The sequence below is a fragment of the Aphelocoma coerulescens genome, chromosome 1 (genome assembly GCF_041296385.1).
Source record: "Aphelocoma coerulescens isolate FSJ_1873_10779 chromosome 1, UR_Acoe_1.0, whole genome shotgun sequence".
Classification (NCBI taxonomy): Eukaryota; Metazoa; Chordata; class Aves; order Passeriformes; family Corvidae; genus Aphelocoma; species Aphelocoma coerulescens.
In genome coordinates this window covers 92065274-92085470 of record NC_091013.1, presented here as the reverse complement: position 1 = coordinate 92085470, position 20197 = coordinate 92065274, and the positions used below count along the sequence as shown (strand labels likewise).

The 20197-nt window shown below is 47.6% G+C and overlaps 1 protein-coding gene across 1 annotated transcript; it reads left to right on the top strand.

The window, feature by feature from the left end:
- Nucleotides 1–8644: 8644 nt before the first annotated feature.
- Nucleotides 8645–19605, top strand: LOC138111523 (solute carrier family 2, facilitated glucose transporter member 3). The gene is made up of 10 exons (XM_069017460.1): nt 8645–8774; nt 11677–11772; nt 13065–13225; nt 13500–13740; nt 13912–14074; nt 14706–14893; nt 15247–15351; nt 15772–15873; nt 16107–16310; nt 16821–19605. The coding sequence occupies exons 1-10, from the start codon at nt 8760–8762 to the stop codon at nt 17031–17033; spliced, it is 1488 nt and encodes a 495-aa protein (XP_068873561.1). The 5' UTR covers nt 8645–8759; the 3' UTR covers nt 17034–19605.
- Nucleotides 19606–20197: the final 592 nt, after the last annotated feature.

Below are 20197 nucleotides of genomic sequence, written 5' to 3'. Positions count from 1 at the left end.
GTTGGAAAGGTACAGATTTCTTTTGCGGATTTAGTCAATAGCATTAACTTTCTTAATGCTTTCAGCAAAATCTTTACTGTTCAAGCTCTCCTTTTTTCTGAGTTTGAGACCTTATCACTATAAGGAGTGATATTTGTTGCACAACAAAATACAAAGGAAAAAAATCCCTTCTTCCTTACCTACAGAAGTTTCCCTGTTTTTTTATTTTTATGAATGTGAAAGTTGATGTTTGGGTAAACTTTGCCCAGTAGCAATAAACAATAAAAATAAAGGCTTTCAAAGAGGGAACACGTGCCTACTGGTACACAGAAATGCATATATATAAACAAATATAGTAGCTCTGTGAATGTGAGCAAGCAGAGATATGCAAGCAGAAACAAAGATAGAGCTATATATTATGTGTACATTCATGTGATCACATGTGTATCTACATGCCTCTGTATGTACAAATTAGCATGTGTCCAAATATCTTCAGGTATTTAAAACTCAGAAATAAAAGTGTGTGCATAAATATATATGTGGACATAAGTAATATGTGCACATTTTAATATTATGATACCATTAATATTATGAATTCATGCACTGGTAATCTCAGGCATGCCAATGTTTGTACAGGTGTACAACATCACACGTGTCTGTTTATGTATCAGAACATAAAGTTACTCAGATGTGAACATTTTATATAGAAATACAACTGTAATGCAACAGGCCCCAAAGAATCCTCCACGTGCCCACCAAAACACACCTGGGCAGCTGTGCACAGCATCCTTGCACAGCTAGGCTGGCTGAATGCAGCCACTCTGGTTTTCAAAGGGGTGAGGAGGGCCACGGGCAAGCAGGTACACGCGTGTGTAGGAGTGCAAGTGAGCCATGAAAGGGTGCAGGAATGATCCTGGGGGAGGACAAAGGGCGTGTGGAGCACCCAGAAGGAGCAATACAAGAGCCAGATGGGTTTACATGAGCAGGGCAGCATCACTGGAGGGTGAGAAAGGAGGCTGGGGAAGAGGCAAGAGAGCACGAATCAGGAAACGTGGTATTCCCCTGAAAAGGAAGAAGTATGAGGGGACAATATAGGGGAGATACCCACCCTGATTTGCTGGCACCTGTTTCTGAGGGGGAATGGGGCAGAACTGCTGAGATGGGATGGGATGGGATGGGATGGGATGGGATGGGATGGGATGGGATGGGATGGGATGGGATGGGATGGGATGGGATGGGATGGGATGATGAGGCTGCAGGCTGGAACTCCTCCTGCCCCCTTTCTGGTGGTTGACCCTGCCGGGAATAGAGAGCAGGACTGGCTGCATAAGGCAGCTCTTCCTGAAGATTGGTTTAATGCCTGGATCTCAGTACAGGAGCAGTGTGCAGGGTTTTGGAGTACTCTTCCCATCGCCCCTTTTTTGACCTGCATGGGCTGCTCCTTGTGCTCCTGCTGATTGAGCAGCAAGCACGGGCTGCTGTGTTTGGGAGGAGAGGGGAGCACTGCCCTGGGGCAGCTCAAAGCAACCCGTGCTGGGAGAGGAATGATAAACCCTGGTGCCCTAGATCTGTTTAGCCATTGTTAGCCCGCATAGGGACAGGGGGGAGGCTCAGGTCCCACTGAGTGTTTACAGCTAACTTTAGATTACAGTGGTGAGGGGAGTGGAGAAGGGTTAGCCAGGGGCTTTGTTCCTTTCCTGGGAATCCTGCTGCTATAATTACTTGTGATCTCAGCCATTTTCACAGTCTCTGTTCCCCTCCGCCCCAGGCTACAATCCTTCACTCTGTTGCTGGAAAATATAGTGTGATTAGGGTCAGGCACCTGGGAGCAGAACACGGCTTGGAGAGAAATGCCTTGAGAAGTGGTGTTTGCGAACCCGCAGCTCTGCTCGTGCCCGGTGTGTCTGTGTGTTTGTGTCAATGTATTTGTGTTAATGTGTGTGTTTGCTGGGGCGTGTGTAGGTCTAGTGGGTGGGTTCAGCTCTGCACACTCTGTGTGTGTGTATGCTGGCCCTGCTGTAGTTTTCTCTTACTAATGCTGGGGCGTGAGGAGTATGCCTAAATGGGGACGTGAGATAAGGCAGCTCACACTGATGAAACACCTCCACTCCGTGCCATGGGTGCAGGCCCGGACTGGCTCTGCGTGCCAACAGGCAGCATTCCCCAGCACCTATTCCACTGGTGCTGGATTGACCAGGCTGGGCATAAAATGTGAGGAAGCTTATGCTTTCTGATCGGTATCTGTGTGACTGAAACACTGCAGCTGGTTAAGCAGCCAGAGCACATTGTCGAGCTGCATTTGTCAAACTTCCCATCATCCTTTCCTCAGGCTGGCACAGTGCCCTGCACGTACTAAAGAGAGTTTCTTCTTATGTCTTCCAGAGAAAAATTGTTTCCCACCCTTCTTAAGAAATAACGTTTTACCATCGGAATATAGTAATCTCTTGAGCAATATGAAGTAAAGGTTAGTTTTGTGAAGATTTGTCAAAAACAACCCAGTCCTTATACACATACTGTTCAGCCCTTGGGAAAAGGAATAAGAAGGAAGGGGGACTCAGATGACTGGCAACCCTAATTCCCTCTATCCCATACCTTCTATTCCAGACCTCCTCATGAACCAGCCCCTAGTCCAACCACTCTCCTGAACTGGGTGTATCTTCCTATAGCTATGCTACTGCCCAGGAGTTTGCTAGGGAATTCTCTTTGTAATTTTGCAGGTTGGTACAATTTTTTTTTCTCTGCTTATGCTGACGGGCTTTAATTGAACTTCATGAGCCAGGCTGTTTTCTTACATTGCCCTTCAAATTTAGTTTCTTGCTCAGTGTGGAGAAAAACACAGTGACATGCTGGAACTCCTCCTGCCCCCTTTCTGGTAGTTGACCCTGCTGGCACTAGAGAGCAGGACAGGCTGCATAAGGCAGCTCTTCCTGAAGATTGTTTTAATGCCTGGATCTCAGTACAGGAGCAGTGTGCAGGGTTTTGGAGCACTCTTCCCATCGCCCCTTTTTTGACCTGATATAGAAAAAGCCCACACCACATATGTTTTGGCCAAAGCGTCTTGCTCCTGCAGCCCTGCAGCCTCCTGCTAGCTCAGCCCTGAGTTCCCATCACAGCTCTGCTGCTGTCCCCACCAACCCAGATGCTGCAGCATCCCAGTTCACGACTGGGATGTGGGCTTTGGGGCAGTTTCCGTTGTAGTTTACTTCCACATTCCAGAGAAAAGGAGGGAAACACTGAAAGAGATCATAAGAAGGGCAGTTGCTTGTGGTAAAAAAATACATGTATTTATATCATTCTCTGTGAGTGACATGCACATACTTAATTATTGCTATTCTTAGATATGGACCAGTGTTAGAATAAAATAAGATAAATAAATAGTGCAAGAAAAGGCAAATGTACAGGTATCTCGCTCCTCTCTTTGCTAGAAAGCCTGGTTTCACAAGGCAACATCAATCAGGAGAAAAAACAGGCTTGTGGCCTTAGATGCTGGTCAGGAGTCTTTTTCAGGTCGGAGCAAAAGAAGAGGACAAGGCCTGAAGCATTATAGGAGATGGGACTAGGAAACCTTAGATGACTTTCAGAGGGTTGCCACGTTTCTCACATAGCACCACGACAGAATTTTCAAGGGGATGCTGGCTTCCTCTCCAGCACGTGGGTTTCTGCAGAACTATTCATTCTTTTAATAAGGTTAGTTCCTCTTTGTGAATCATTGTTAAAGCATTAAATATTGGTTTCCGCTGATTTTTTTTTTACAACACATACTTCCCCTTTTGAAAGCAACGGTGAAAGTAATAAAACTTTAAACTTCAGTTTACTTCAGATTAACCAGCCAGTTTAATCACCAAAGTTTTCAGATACTAGCTTCAGCCTACACTGCACCGTGGTTGAGGGCACAATTGCAGAATTTAAAGGTGTCTTAGGTTTACTGCCGTGATCTCTCCAGTGCTATGTCCGTGCTCTTTTAGTTGGGTAATTTTGCAGCTTCCTCCTCTACCTTTCTGTCCGTTCATCTTTTCTGACAATTCACAAGTTATCCTTTTCCCTCTGGTATTTTGCTGCTGCCTTTTCCTTCCTTTTCTCGTCTATTCCTCTCCCTTGCCCTTCTAATCTGCTTTAGTATTTTCTTTCTTCACCTCATTATGTCCTTTTGTTTTTGCCTTCTGTCTTTCCATTGGTTCTTTTCTCACTTGCTTAACCTCCTGTTGTTTACAGGCCAACCTACATCCCACCCATCATCTTGTTTCTCTCTTTTATCTTTCCTCCTTTTCTTCCCCCCCTCCTCCTAACCTCCTCTCAACAATAAAAGTTACTCATGGCTTGAGGGGGAAGCATCTGGCCCATGCTGGCTCTCATTCTCTCTCCTTTGTTCTGAATGCTCTTTTGTTATAAACACAACAAACAGAAAAGCACAAAATCAGCTCTCAAGGCAAACACTGCATAATAATCCTCCTTGTCCCTGCTCCTCTTATCTCTGAAGAATTTGTTCTCCAGGCAAAATAAGAAGAAACACGAGACAGGATTCTCTAAATGTGGAGGTGAAAGAGACTGGATAGAGCTTCATCATATGGGGCAGCACCACTGAACTGCAGCTTGGGCAGATTCAGTAAAGCAGGTGAAATACAGCTTGCCAGGAGCTTGGACAGCAGTGTTATGATCCTGCGGTTGATCAATCCCTGTTGATCAGTCTGTGTTCCCATTAGGTTGTAGAGGCATGGACAGGATCAAAAATGTTAGGTTTTTTATTTTTGTAGCACCTAATTTTTGGTGCCTTCTCCTCATTTGTGCCTTGAGCCAAGGCCTTGTGTATATGAAATGTGTTTGCCAGAGAACTGTACCTGGACCTCCACTGACATTGTCAAAAAGCCATAGCAAGGTGCTTCTGTGGGGTCACATGCCAGCTCCAGTCCCTGAGACAAACCAAAATAAGAACAGGCTTGCCCATTACTGGGGCTCTTGCTTAATGTTAGATAGGGATTCTCTGATTAAACCAGCTTTTCTCAGAAAATGGAAGCTCCCTGGAAATGAAATGCTAGTTGGCATGCACTAGTTTAGACATGCAAGTGTTCTCAAAGCCAAAAAGAAAAAAGCTTGTCAAGCAAAAGACAAGCCTTTCCCAATCCCCATAGCTCTGTGGTTAGGACACCGGTGTTTCATGTGGGGCAGCCAGCATCAAGTTCTACCTGGGACCGGTTCTGCCTGGCCCTTCCCCCAGCAACCTTAGGTCTGGCTGCCCACATGCAGTGGGCCTCCATCCTAGCACAGTAACTGCACTTTGCATAATACACGGGTATTATTCACAAAAAGCCTGGGTGAATAGTTTCACTTGGTGCAGTACCAGATAGCTCTGCTAAGGAGGTGTTAAGGTACTTCCCCCAACAGCGGATCTTCAAAAGAATTAGCCATGATGTGGGAGGTAGGTGTGTGTCCCAGGACAGAAACAAAATTGGTATTTAGGAGGAACGGGCTGTGATGCAAACTTCAAATCTAAATATTTGAGCACATAGGGGCAAAACTCACTGAAATGGGTATTTTTCCCCACATTCCTTAGGGAAACTGGGGGTTCAGTTGATGCATTTTGAGCTTGAGAAAGAAACAGTGTTTTATATTACTGTTTACTTCTCCAGCTCTGTAAAATAAAGACGTTCTACCCACGATGTTCTGCATTATTTGTTAGAGATTTAATTTTTAGCTAAACTTTTATTGCTTCTAAATTGGACCGGTAGCTATGTATGTATTTAATCTAATCTTGGAGTTTGGATTGCTCAGCACTTGCATCAGACTTATGTGGGTTAAGAATAAACAACGAATGAGGACATTTCAGAAGAATGCAGTCCAAAGATTGTCTGAAATGTGAATATGCTTAAAGCCTCCACAAATATGGCAACTTCTCACACTAATCAGTAAATGAATATTTCCAGAGCTAATGCCAGAGTTTGGGACAGATGGGTGATCAGATTCAATGTGGAGTTTGCCATGCTTGCAAACAAATGGAAAATAAGCTAGGAAAAAGAAAAATGCGAGCCAGAGTTACTCAAACAAAGTGTTAGGGAATTAGGCTGGACCCGTCAGCCTGGCAGAGGTGAGGCTGACACAGCTCCTTGCTCCCAGTAGCAGGAATGACCTTGTATTCCCTGTAGGCACGTGCATAAACCCACACATACACGCTGTGTTATACACGGCTGCCTCACAGAGCTACACAGACACACATTCACACCAACAGCACCAGTCACCTCACAGAAGGAGCAGGATGGAGCTCCAGCAGTGGGGAGTATACATGTTTATGTACACACGTAAATAGGATGAGGTGGATCCTTCCGAGGAGCTGGGCTCACACAGTCTGACCACAGACAACCAGTCTCTGATGCTGGCACAAGGCTGCAGCCCCACTCCTGCTGCTGGTACACACACACAGAGGTGTCTGCGTGGATGGCCAGGATACTCCTGATTCCCCACGGGAGCCAACCTGGCACGGCCTCACCCTTAGAGACAAGCAGATATCAGTGGTACTCACCCCTACAGAGAGCACCTCGGAGCCAAAAGCAGAATTTAATAACGAGATAGGGCAAACTGTGCTAACCAAGTGCAGGACAAGGCTGGACACTTGTGCTGGTCAGCCAAGAGTTTTCATGCAACTGTCCCTTTTTTCCCCATATCTGTCCCTTTCCCCCTTTGTTACCTCCTGTAAGCATCCCATAGTAAGTCCTGTGCAATCCCAAAATGCTCTTCCCCTGCATCCTGCAAGGTGTCTGTGTCCCCGTGCACAGCACTGCCTCTTTCACAGTTTGAAAGGCGCTCCAGCTTTGGCTTTGTGATGAATTTCGCACCTGGGCTGATGGCTCTCCTGAGCTGCTGGCCCAGGCAGGGTGTCCTTAATCCGGGTTGTCACCTGGCATTGTGTCCCTGTTTTCCTCCGGGTGTATGAAAATGCCACCTTTGATGTGCTAATGGCTCTTGTGAGGGGCCTGGAAGTAGCTGGGGCAGAGTGTTAGCTGGGGGCCTCCTTCTGCTATTGTCTCTCCGTGCTCCTTTTTGGGTGTGAGGAGGAGCTTTTGTCACACAGTTGAAGAAAGAGGACTGTGCAGGCATCCCCTGCCCTTCCACATTGTTGGTTTTTTTTTTTTTTTTCTGGCAATAATATTTTAACAGCACACGGAATACCCATGAGTTATTTATCAAATAAATATAACACATAAATACCCCATGAGGTTGTTTATCACTCACCCTCATAAATGCCATAAAATAAACGGGTGTTTCTGAGAGTGAGTGAGGGAAAGCTTTGACCTGTTAATTTCCAGTTATGTGTGGGCAGGTGACAACACCAAATAAACAGCAGAATCGAATTTAAAATGGGATTGTTCCAGTTCCCCAGAATTTGATGGCAAAAGTGGTGTCCGGTCTCAAGGTATTTTTCCTAACAATAAAAACCAGGGTAAGTCAGTTTTTCCCCACTGTTCTTGTCCCCAGCCCTAGCTCTCAACCATAGCTGTTTTCTGAAGTCAAAGTCCGTGACAGATTCTTAATTCAGGGAAGACTTTTATTGTTTGACAGCACTTTTGCTTGATTCAAAGCACAGCTCTTCATTATTCTCCTGGAAAAGTTTGGGAATTGTTTGACCTGAAGGATGGACGGAAAATGTGGAGCACAGTAGTGTTTAATTGAACTATAGACTCATCAAATGGTTTGAGTTGGGGAGGACTTAAAAATCATCTTGTTTCAATCTCCCTGCCATGGTGACACTTTTTAGTTTTTTTTCCTCAGAGCCCCATCCAACCTGGCCTTATGCACTTCCAGGGATGCGGCATCCACAGTTTCTCTGGGCAGTCTCTGCTAGTGCCTTACCACCCTCGCAGAAAATAATTTCTTCCTCTTATCTGATCTAAACCTGCCCTCTGTCATTTTGAAGCCATTCCCCCATGTCCTGTCACTACCTGCCCCTGTAAGGAAGGGTATAAGTCTGGGACTAGATCCAGCTTTCAGCATCGTATGAAAAATGTATTTTTGGCAACCAGACAAACAATCTCCGAAACGCAGCCATCCAGAGCTGTACTTCATCCGCAGCTTTGCGAGGTGGGAGGACCACCCGCAGAGCACAACATTTGACTTCAGGCTCCTTCCCCTGCTGTTTGTCTGGCTGCCTCTGCACCGTCACTGCCGGCCTTGCTGCTTTGGCTCACAGACCGAATAAAAGATATTTATTTTTAAATACAACGAAAAATAAATGAAGACGTCGCTTCACGTCACGCAGCTGCTGTCGGTGCAAAGCCCTGCTTGTGCCACGAGCCAGCGTTTCGCGCGTGGCATCCGAGGTGTGGCAGGTCCTTGTGCGGTCCCTGCGGCGCGGGGAGCGGGGCCGCCGCTCCGGGGCCGCCGCTCCACGGCCGCCGGCCCGCTGCCCCCGCCCGGCCCGCTCCATCACGGCCCGGCCGCCCCGCACGCAGATTCCCGTCACAGAGGGGCGTGAGCTCCGGGGGGGATGGGGGGGAGGTGTTTCGTGATTTCGTGATTGCTGCGTTTTTTGGTGCTTTTTTTTTTTTTTCTTCTCACGACGATGGGATGCCCGGCGGCAGCTCAGCCCCGCCCCTCCCCGCCCTCTGCCCTGCGCCTCCCCGCCCATCGCTGTGCCCATAAATCCGCGGGTGTGCGGGCGGGAGGTGTGCGCGGGGCGGGTTCGCAGCAGTCTCGGGCGTGGGCGGGCGCGGAGCCGCCGCCGCCTCTCGCGCGTTCCGTTAGGTGCGGGCGGCGGCCGTTCGCCGGCAGTCGTGCTCCGGGAGCCTCCGACCATGGATGCCAAAAAGGTACGGGCGGCGAACGCGGCCTCCTTTTCGCCCTCTTTTCCGTCGCTCGGGTCCCCGGGCGCTTCGGCGGAGGGCTGGGGTTGGTGAGATGCAGTCGCGACCGGCGTGCGGCCGGGGATCGTCGCCGTCTCCCGGTGTCTGCGGGTCGCAGTGGGGATGGATGCGGTGGTGGTCCCGGCAGGGCCGCTGCTCGGCCCGTCGGCGGCTGCCTGCGGGAGTGGGGGAGGACCGCACAGTTCGGGAGAGGTTGTCGCAGGTCGCTGGATCGATTTGGTTTCGTGCGCGTGGCCTGATGATGCACATGATGCTGTCCGTGCTGTAGGGTATTGATCACGAGGTTTGTTTCGCTGGCGGCGCCGCACTCGGCGTGTCCCAGGGTTTAGGATGCTAAAAGGGGGATTGCTCTTAAAAGGCACTTTTTGGGTGGTGGTGGTATGAGTTCTAAAGGCATTTTTAAATTTCAAGGAGGTGGCAGAGCATGGGCTTCCCCTCCTTCTCATATGGAGAGCAGGGGACATCTGCTCATCTGCAGCTGCGAGTGAGGTGTGCAGCAGTGGAGTGAGCTCATGGCTGCGTGTGTTTGAACGTACTAAGGGAGACAGCAAATACCCAGCTGGACCTGGTGCGGGATGCCGGGGAATTACACGGGAGCAGCCAGAATTGGAGAAGGCCGGGGCTCTCATCGCCATGTTGTTGGGAGGGAGATGAGGGCAACGTGAGAGGATGAGGCAGAGGAAGGGAGAGCGTCTGGTCAAGGTCGCGCGGAGAGGCCGCTCCTGCCGGGCTCAACAAGTTGTACAGCTCTGGGGTTGCAGTCAGTGAAGGAGGGGAGCTGGTGAGGAGCATCTCCTGGGAAATGAATGCAGCCGATGCCTGTGGTCGGAGGGAGGGGTGGTGGTTCGAATTCCGTGGTGGTGTACAGACCTCAGCCTTGAGCCTTTAGATAGAGTGGGTGTAGCTGTGCTATTTCCGAGCTGCCTGTTTGCCTTTCGGGAAGCGAGGCACTTGCAGCATTAACAAATGATCCTTACATTAGATCACAGTCTGGCTCACTGGAGGGGACGGGTCATGCCGTGTGATGTCTAGGTGGTGGGAGGCTGGGTAGGAGATGAATAGCAACAGCCAGGAGAAGAAGTAGGAAAGAGGGTAGAACAACTAACCTCCTTACAGCTTATGTACCACCTCAGTGAGGGGTACCCACAAAGCAGGGACCTTGTGGTCCCTGCAGCACCCAGAAGAAAAAGGCCAGCTGAGATCACTGCAAGCCATGACAAAGCAGAGTCCTGGGGGAAAGGTGCTTTTGTGTGAACCATGTGGAGAGCTGGGGTTTGCCTGCAGCTTTGCCATACTTGCTGGCTAGAGATGGCCTGGCCTGGAGTCCTAAAACTGCTTAGATATTATAATGCATTTCTACAGGCATTCAGATGCTTTGAAAGTGCTGTGTCCTTGTGGTTCTCTGCCAAATATCCTTGAGATAAAAAAGAGGGGAGCGGTCACAGGGTGCCTGCGAGAATGCCTGGACTGTCTAGGGCGTGTTCAGGTGTGAATGCTACCTCTGTGCTCATCTGCTCCTTGTCCACTTTGTCTCCACCACTGACCTGGGCAGGAGGACATTTACATGATGTAGATGCAGGAAACCATGGCTGAGAGTAATTTCCCCAATTTCTGTTTATTCAGGCTGAACTGGTAGTGCCTGAGGGTTGTGCAGGCCAGAAGCACATACGTGCTTGCCTTGAAAAGACTGGTGAAGGTGTCATGAGCACTGACAGAAGGTTATTGTCAAAAACTTTGGGCAGTTTGAGAACCACTACTCCTGGAGCTGAAGCTAGAAAGTGAGAGACTGGAAGAGCTGTGACAGTAGGCCCCAACAAGTAGTTTACTCTGCCAGGCTTAAGTACAATAATAGGAAAGTCTTGGAAAAGGAACTGTTAATATTTTTGGAAAAGCTTTCAAACCTCCTGAGATGGGAAGGAACACAATCTTTCCAAATTGTGCCAACTCAAGCACTGGCTGCCTAAGTGCCAACTCCTGAGTCACCTGCTCCCCCACACCTCCCTCACTCGGAGCTGGCTTAAATGCCACGAGCTTTAAAAATGAACGAAATGTCAGATGCTTTTCGCTGACACTTAAATTTCTCGGTCTGTGGGGCTTCTGAGGTTGGACCTTCAGGCTTTCCCTATGGCTCTGAGGGCTCAGCAGTTTTTATTTTAATAGAGATTCAGGTATACTGAAATTCCAGGCAGCGTACATCATTTAAAATACGAGCTATTGCCACAGCTTAAAGAAAAATAGATGGGGAGCTTGGTAGCAGCTGCTGCGACCTCTTGAGGCGTGCTGCTCTGCCAGGTGCCCTGGGGCAGGGTTGGGAAGCTCTTGCCTGGGAAAAACAAGCCTGTTGCCGCTGAAGAGTGTGTGTTGTAACTGTTATGAGTGACTGCCAGTGTAGCTCATGGGCAGATCTGAGACTCAATTTATGGGGACTTGTCAGCTGGCACAGGGAAGAGTTAGACCCTTCTTTCATGACATGCCAGAGATCAGCAAAAGCTTCTGTAAAGCAGATCAACCCAAAATAACAGCCACTAATGCAGCCAGTGTATTCATTACTAATGAGCTGCGAATAGTTGCTGAAGGTCAGGAGGTAATAAAGGGGTGGCCCTGACAAGCCCTCCTACTTGTAGTCATGGAACTTTTCCTGCTGTACAGTTGCATCTCCCTTTCCAAGGAGGGGGATCCAAGGGATGCTACTGGTACCCACCCTCCCTTGCTGGATAAAAGCCCATTCCTGCCCTCAGAGCCCTTGCACATGGCACCTATGAGTGGCAGCTGCTGTTTATGCTGAAGAGAAACTCAAGTTGTGTAGAAAGCCAAATTAACTAAATAATTGTTCCCTCTCTTTCCACAGAAAATCACAGCGCCTCTTGTCTATGCTGTTTGCATTGCTACCATTGGATCTCTCCAGTTTGGGTACAACACTGGTGTAATTAATGCACCTGAGAAGGTGAGACAAGGAATGAGCTGGGGAGGTGGGATGAGTGAGGGGCTGAGGGGAAGGCAGTGGTATAGAAAGGAGAGGGATTGTCTCCCCAGCAGCCAATAATTTGGTTCTGGTTTATGTAGTCAATAAGGCATTTAAAGCCCCCTTTCAAATACAACATTGAACAGGAAGGGCAAACTTTTGGGGAGGAGAGAGAGCAAACAGAGAGGTTAATTCTCCTAATTAGGAGCACAGGAAGGGCAGGAGGGCTCCATCTGCCATATGTGGTGTGTGGAGGAATGTGAGCCACTTTGGTTTTGAGTCAGAATAAACCAACCATGGCAGAAGGAATGCAGAGAGCAGCAGGCAGAAAACAGTTAAGGGTTGGTAGGAATTACAGCTGCCCTAATTTAGTTTATTTCAAGTTTCTTTATTTTACTTGTTTATTCATTCCTTGTGTTAAGTATAGATTCAGTACTTGCAAAAGGGTTGTGACTTGGGCATTCTGACCGAATCATCCCATGACTGTAGCCTAAGAAACAACACGTAAAGAAAATGAGAGATGTGGTTTTCGTGTAACTTTAAGATGGTTCCTCTGTCAAGAACTGAGTCATGAATACCACATCCACCCTGTCTCCGGGAAGAGATGTTCATGACAGGATGGGGGATGGGGTTGGTCCTCCCTAGCTAATGTCCTGCTGCCATCTGCTGGGGGAGACACTCTGTCCCCCCCAGCCCATGCCAGAATTTACCTCACTAGCTTAGAGAGATGCCTGGGAAATCAGCAATGTGGCCCTGTCACATCCCCATGGGACAGCATTATGTTAAAAATAAACATTTTTTCAGGTTTACTTCAGTGAAGCCTTGTGTCTCCAACTATTTCTATCCCAGAAATCCTAACCCTGCTGCCAGTGTTTTGACATTGCCAGAAATGTTCCCATCCTCTCACTGGTCATGTTTTCTTGTTCCCTTTCACTCCCAGCTGTCTCACGCCTCTTCCCAAGAGCCACCAGTGACTCACATCATCTGAAATATTCAGAAGATAAGCCTGTTTTCCTTAATAGATACTGCTGTCCTGTGGGTACCCCGCCTGCCCCCCCATTCAGTGAAGCACTCTCCCTCATCATACTGCTACTTCAGTGCAAGCTCCTCCTTCTGCACCCTCATTTTCCCTTGTATAACTTATTACTGTGTTTTTGGGTCTATCTCTGTTTTCATGGCAGCAGGAAGCAGAAGGAAGACAGCAGTCTCCCCTCTCACCTGTGTAAAATGCCTCCCTCTGGGTTGTGACTCTCTCTACCCGATTCCTCTTGCAGATCATCCGGACGTTTTTCAACAAAACTCTGTCAGAAAGGAGTGGGAAGGCTGTCTCCCAAGAACTCCTCACCTCTCTGTGGTCACTTTCTGTGGCCATCTTCTCCGTAGGAGGCATGATTGGCTCCTTCTCAGTCAGTCTGTTTGTAAACAGATTTGGCAGGTAAGTTGGGAAGAGGGATGCAATCTGTTGGAGAACTTTTCCCTTCTGCAAAGGAGCATTGGGAGGAAGAGGGCAGAGGTGGGAAGAGATGTCTCAGGAGGAAGCAAGAATGTGTGGACTGCAAAAAGGATTGCAGGCCAAGGCAGGAGCTGAATGGGAATTATTCCATTGTCTTCCCACCCCTGAGATGGGAGATCATGGGCAGGTTTACCTTTACCAATATTCCCGCTGTATTGCCAGTTTAAGCTCATTCTTGGCATCTTTACCCTGGCAGGAGGAACTCCATGCTTCTGGTGAACATCTTGGCCTTTGCTGGTGGCCTTCTCATGGCCTTCTCTAAGGCAGCAAAGGCAGTGGAGATGTTGATTCTTGGCCGCTTCATTATTGGTGTCTTCTGTGGCCTCTGCACCGGCTTTGTGCCCATGTACATCAGTGAGGTCTCACCCACCAGTGTCCGTGGAGCCTTTGGCACCCTCAACCAGCTGGGCATTGTTGTGGGCATCCTGGTGGCTCAGGTAGGCTTGGTACAACCTGATCCTACCCTTGGGTGGGGGAAGGAGGGCTGGGAGAAGGCGAGGAGGGCTTTAATTGCCATCAGGTGCAGTATGTGGATCCTGTCATACTGGGGTGGGGGTGAGGAACTGAAGTGTTTAAAATGACTCGTTTCTCTCCTATTCTTGGTGTAGATCTTTGGACTGGAGGCAATCATGGGCACTGAAGGGCTTTGGCCAATGCTTTTGGGGTTCACAGTCCTCCCGGCAATCCTGCAGTGTGTAGGTCTTCTGTTCTGCCCTGAAAGCCCCCGTTTCCTATTGATCAACAAGATGGAGGAGGAGAAAGCCCAAGCAGGTAAGGACTCATCTCAAAGGGGCAGGGCAGTGTTCTGGCTCTCAGCCTGCAGTGAACTTGAGTGGGAGGCCAGGACTGATTCTGGAGCCTGTGGTGGATTAGGGTGTGACTCCCGGAGGGCACCAGGCCTGGCCTACCTTCCCATCCTTTAGGTTGCACCAGTGCCAGGAAGCATGAGAAACCTGGCAACCCAACAGAGACTCCAGGTGGGATTAAGATGTGAGGAGTGGCACCTGGCCTGGTGGGATGTAGCAGCACCATTTGCTGCTACTCCACCAGCTCCTCCTGAAAGGCAGGAAATAGGTGGCATTTAACAGGGAGCTTGGAGGGCTGGGGTCAGCTCTGGCAAGAGTGTGAATGGAATTTCAGGATCAAACATAACCTTGTAGATCAATCAACGTGAGCAGGACCTGCTTTCTGTGCTGATCACAGCACCCTGACCTCTGGGTTGAAAAGAAGAGCAAAGCTGCCTGCAGAGGCTTGGTCTTTCCCAGGCAGCAGGCCTCAACACCAACTGGAAGTGTTCAGTCTTCCTCCCATGCCCTCCCTGCAATAGCAGGATGGGATGCACACCCCCCATAGCCAGCAGGTGTGTGCCTCATACCTGACACCTTTGGCTTCCTCCCTCCAGTTCTCCAGAAGCTCCGTGGCGATCGAGATGTATCTCAAGACATCCAGGAGATGAAAGAAGAGAGTGCTAAAATGTCCCAGGAAAAGAAAGCAACTGTGCCAGAGCTCTTCCGTTCTCCAAACTACCGTCAAGCCATTATCATTGCCATCATGCTGCAGCTCTCCCAGCAGCTCTCAGGCATCAATGCTGTGAGTTACCTTCCTGTCCCACCTTCTGGGCCTCCCTTATCTCTGGCTAAACTTGCACGTGCCACTGGTGTGGAGAGATCTATGAGTCCCAAAACCTCTTTGTGCCTTGACTGGAGGTCACTGTTTTGTCATTTGGCTAAGATGGAAAGTGGATATTATGGCTTTTGCTTTCCCCACAAGACACTGCAGCCTTGCACCAAGTGAATGAACCTTGACTGGAAGCATGGTGTTTTATAGAGTGGAGTGTTGCTTAGAAACTCCCTGCTGGGTGTGCAAGCCATTAGGCAGAGGATGAGGGACATGCTCTCAAACATGGAATCATGACTGTGTCCAACCTTCTCTTCTCTTCCCAGGTATTCTATTATTCCACGGGGATTTTTGAAAGAGCTGGTATCACACAGCCTGTCTATGCCACCATTGGAGCTGGTGTGGTAAACACAGTCTTCACTGTGGTGTCGGTGAGTGGAACAGGGCTGTGTGTCTGCCTAGGTCTGTTCCTGGCAGTTGGAACTACAGACAAGTAACCAGGCAAAGCACTGGGCTATGCACTGACCTGTAGGAGCAAAGACAAGAGTGCATCAAAGGCATGGTGGGAGGAGAGATAGGCAGAAAGAGGTGTTATTGCCTTAGATGAAAGAGAAGGTGGAAAAGGAGTGCACGTGGGGAAAAGAGTGATGAGAGAAAGCAGTAGCAAGAGCCAGAGTGGAAGAATTTGTGCTGAGGATGGAGCAGCCTGGTGACCTGCACTGAGATCACCATGGTCACTGAGGTTTACAGGCAGATAAGTAAGAGGTGCAGGATACTGAGCAAGGGAACCTGTCCTGCTTTTGCTGCCAAAGTAATGGATTTTTGTTTTCCTTCTGCCTTCTCCTTTCTAGCTGTTCCTGGTGGAGCGTGCAGGGCGCCGGACCCTCCACTTAATTGGTTTGGCTGGCATGGCTGTGTGTGCTGCTGTTATGACTGTAGCTTTAGCTCTGAAGGTGAGTGATCAATGTTGCTGTCCAGGCTGACCCCAGCAGGAACCTATAAGACTATACAACTACTTTTCTCTGCAATGCTGCCCTGTAGGCAGGTAGAGCTGGGGCTAGAACCAAGTGTGCAGTGGAAAGAGCAATTTTGGAACTCTAGGAACTGCTACAGTGTTCACAGTGCAGCTGAGAAAGTTGTGACACTGGAGATGGTGTTGTGCTGATCATATTTTGTTCCCTTGCAGGACATTGTGGACTGGATCAGGTACATCAGCATTGTTGCCACTTTTGGCTTTGTGGCTCTTTTTGAGATTGGCCCTGGCCCTATCCCCTGGTTCATTGTGGCAGAACTCTTCAGCCAGGGCCCACGACCTGCAGCCATGGCAGTGGCCGGTTGTTCCAACTGGACCTCCAATTTCTTGGTGGGAATGCTCTTCCCCTATGCAGAGGTAAGTCTTGGCTTATAAAGCACTGTGAGAGCACTGCAGTATTGGAATAGGTGTCCAGAAGGGTAGCAGAACCTGCATCTTTGAGACATGGGTATATGACCTTTAATAGACTGGTCTCTCCTGGAAGTTGTCCCTGCTTTGAGAAGTGGGCTGGTGAGTCTTCCAGAGTCCCTGAGTCTCCCAGAGATCCCTGAGTCAGTGTTAAGATTGTTACTGAAGGCTGTTGCTCACCTTATATTCTGCTGTCTTAACTAGTTGTAGCTTACAAATATTTGGAAGAACCATCTTAGTTAGGACATCAAGGCTTTTGCTTTAAAAGCCTCAATTTTCGTCACCCCCAGGAAGATTAAAGACCCATGGGAACCCGATTTCAATTTTAAAAATGCTGTGATGACAAAAAAGTCAGTAAGGGCACTGTTGGAGAAAGGTGTTGGAATTTTAACCTGTCGACAGCAAATGACCTTACATGTAATTTCAAAATGAAACCTTTTTCATTTGTCCTCCCTGCAGAAACTATGTGGCTCCTATGTCTTCCTCATCTTCCTTGTTTTCCTGGTCATCTTCTTTGTCTTCACATTCTTCAAAGTGCCAGAGACCAAGGGCAGGACTTTTGAAGACATCTCGAGGGGCTTTGAAGGACGAGGAGCAAACGCCCCCACGTCACCCCAGAAGAGCCCTATGGTGGAGCTGAACAGCATACAAGCTGACAAAGCTGCTGCCTAAGATCCATGACACACCCATTCTTCAACTCTTACATGCTTAAAGAGTCATTAAAGGAATGAGTAAAGAAAACCATGAGAACTGGGACATTTTTCCCCTCCTCAATTGCTGCTATTTTCTTCTTTTCACCCACATGCTCTCCCATTCTGCCAGGCTTGCCAGCGTTAAGCAAATCTGATATGGGTGATCTGCCATACTGGAAAGCACCTGGCACTCGCAAAAATAATCTCATCTTTCCTGCCACAAACATCAGGAGCACAGAGAAGAGCTGGCAATATTTTTACTTTTCTCATGTAAAATGGCTGTTTGGGGTTAACATACTTATGTACACAGTGACCATTATGTTTTTGAATCTAATCACTATTTTTGTAGTGAGTTGAAGTGACCCACTAAACAAGTCCCCAGCCCTTTGAGTCTACGCTGTGTGCGTGTGTACGGTGTTACACTGGAATTTAGCAAGCTTACCAAAAAACCATCTTGCTTTTTCCTATCCAGTGTGCACTTTTTTTAGCCTCAGGAAAAAGGGGACCAAGTCACATGCATATTTTTTTCCTGCCCTTTAATGTTTTTTTTTGTATAGACAGACTGAAAGCATACTTTTACTTCAGTTTATTTATTTGTATGTCACTTTGTAAATATTTATTTTTTTAATGGTGTACAAAAATGTACAGATAATGAAATTGGAGAAGTTTAAGAGAAATAGCTATTCTAACAAAAGATGCTGTAGACTTGAGGTGCAATAAGACTGTAAAGGAGAAATGTGGTACTAAAAAGGAGGTTGAGCATTTAATGTGGTATGTATAGCAGAGCCAATTATGCACATCACCTCGAAGTTATTGGTGCCCTCTGGAAAGAAATTCAAAGAATTGTCTACTTGTGGGAAGAGGTATGTTTCTGCACTAAAATCCCTGTTATTAGGGATATTTGGTGGCTATTTTAAATAATTGTTCTCAAGTGTTGATGAGAGTGTGATATTGCATCTTAAAATGGATGTTGTTGGATTATATTTTCAGACATGGTTTTAAGCATTCTATGGATGATTGAGGGTGGTGATTGCAAACCAGAAGGTAATTATTCCTGCCTTCTCTTAATTTTATTTCTTTTTGGCTTCTCTATTTGTAGTCTAGTATGTCATAAAGTCTGAAATTTGCAGATTGTCATTTAAAGGAACGTGAGGATAAAAATTATTTTTCCAAGCTGTATTTTCTTAGCAATTGTTCCTATAAATATTACAGAGGCATGTAGCATGACCCTTCTGGACACAGGCATGGTCAGTTGTGGTACATGTAAGTTCATAAGGGTAGAGATGCAGGACTAGACACCAGAGCTACTGGAATTTGCTAGTTCAGCAGTGTGAAAGGTCTGTAGTGCTCAGTCCCCTGCTTGGTTGAAGGCCAGATGTTTTTTGCCCCATATATCCTCTCTGAAAGGTCTGCATGATGCTGTGGTGCTCACCAGTGTGCTTTGTAGACGTGTACAGCTCTGTAATAGTGCCTCTGTTCAGAGGGATGTGGCAGGCGGTAATTGTTCATCAGTAAATGTCCGTCTCCTCGCTTGTCATTCCGCCAGGCAGTTGAGTTTGTGTATCCCCCACCCTTGCTGAGCTAGCACAGCTCAGGTCAGGCAGGCAAAAAGTAGCACGTAGGGTACACTTGCAGTCAAGGAGGGGCAGCTTTACTTCACTGCAGCGTTCTGTGACAGGGTCCAGGCCTGTGCCTGTCCACACCTGCACAGAACATCTACAGGTAGCGCAGAGGTGGGTCCAATTTAAACTTCTGCTCTTCTGAGATCAAGCGGCAGTTTTTGGACTTGGTCAAACTCAGGGTGACCTGCTGGAATTCATTACTGGATATCCCAGAAGAGAGGCAGGCCCACAGATTCTGAGGTGGTAAAAGGAAGAAAGGCTTAGAAAAAAAGGATGGAATGACAGCAAGACTTCTGTAGCGTGGATAGCCCAAGCTTTCTTGCCAACACAATGCTTCAGAGCAGGTTAGAGAAATTCCCATTGATGTATATTCTGATGGGGCCTGTCCGACATTTTCAGTAACTAGTGATGACATTTCTACCTTCCCTAATGAGAAACAGTTGCAAAGATCAGTTAAATTTGGTGCTGTTAAATGCTTCCTGTGAATTAATTTGGAATGCCCCAGCTTTGCACAATACAATCATATTACATCCAGTTTTCCCTAGCTTTATCAGGCTTACATGCCAGATAATTATTATCAGAAGTATTATATAAGACTTCTCTCCCAGTTTTGATATTTTGGCTCAGTTATGTAGATTTCTGTGCCCTTCCTTTGACCCTCCAGCACATCCAGACATGATATTTATGGGTATGTATGTTAGGAAATTCCCCCCACAGCTGTGCATAAGAGCATTCCATACTTTGCATCAGATGTGTGTTGGCTTGGACCGAAATATGTTGGCCTTTCTCACATGGTATTTTTGTTATTTTCTTTTTCTGTAACAGCATTGTGAATATTTTGGATGGATTTTATATGCTTATTAATGTGGTGGTTTCCTGGTTTTGAAATAAAAAATATGAAATAAATACCTGAATTGGATTTTACCTCTATCCTGTAGGTCTTCTCTTACTCTTTTATTGCAGCCTGAGACTGTACCCTGAAATGTCACCAGCATCTACCCTGCAGCCTTTTTGGGTAGCTCAGCACTTTGGATTTGCTGTTTTATCCTACTGGAAGTGATAAATTTTCTCAGCCTCTATGCAAATCACCTTTAATTCCCTCACCATTATTTCTTAGCAATTTTTAAACTAAAAAGATATGCTTCTCTGGTTCTTGTTTGCCCAAATCCTTTTTGTTTGTGTGCAAATACTTTCCCAGTGTAACAGGAAGGGAGAGGAAAAGTGGCTGGAGGTTATGAATCATGCACAGAGCTAAAGAACCTGAGACATCAGCTCCTGCTCTGTTCCCACTGCAGTCCTCAACTCCTCTGCCAGGAGGAGGAAGGAGCCCTTTGCAGTGTAGCTGGTGCTTTACCTCCCTCTGTCTGGGATGTGACCTTCGTGTCCTGCTCTGAGATCGTGCCTATGTATGCTCAGTAGTGGATACTGGAAAGGAGCAGGGTGGTGGAGAGAGTACCCCATAGCTCAGGGAGTACTCTCAGGGCTCTGGGCTGCTCTCAAAAACTATGTGAACAAAATCTCC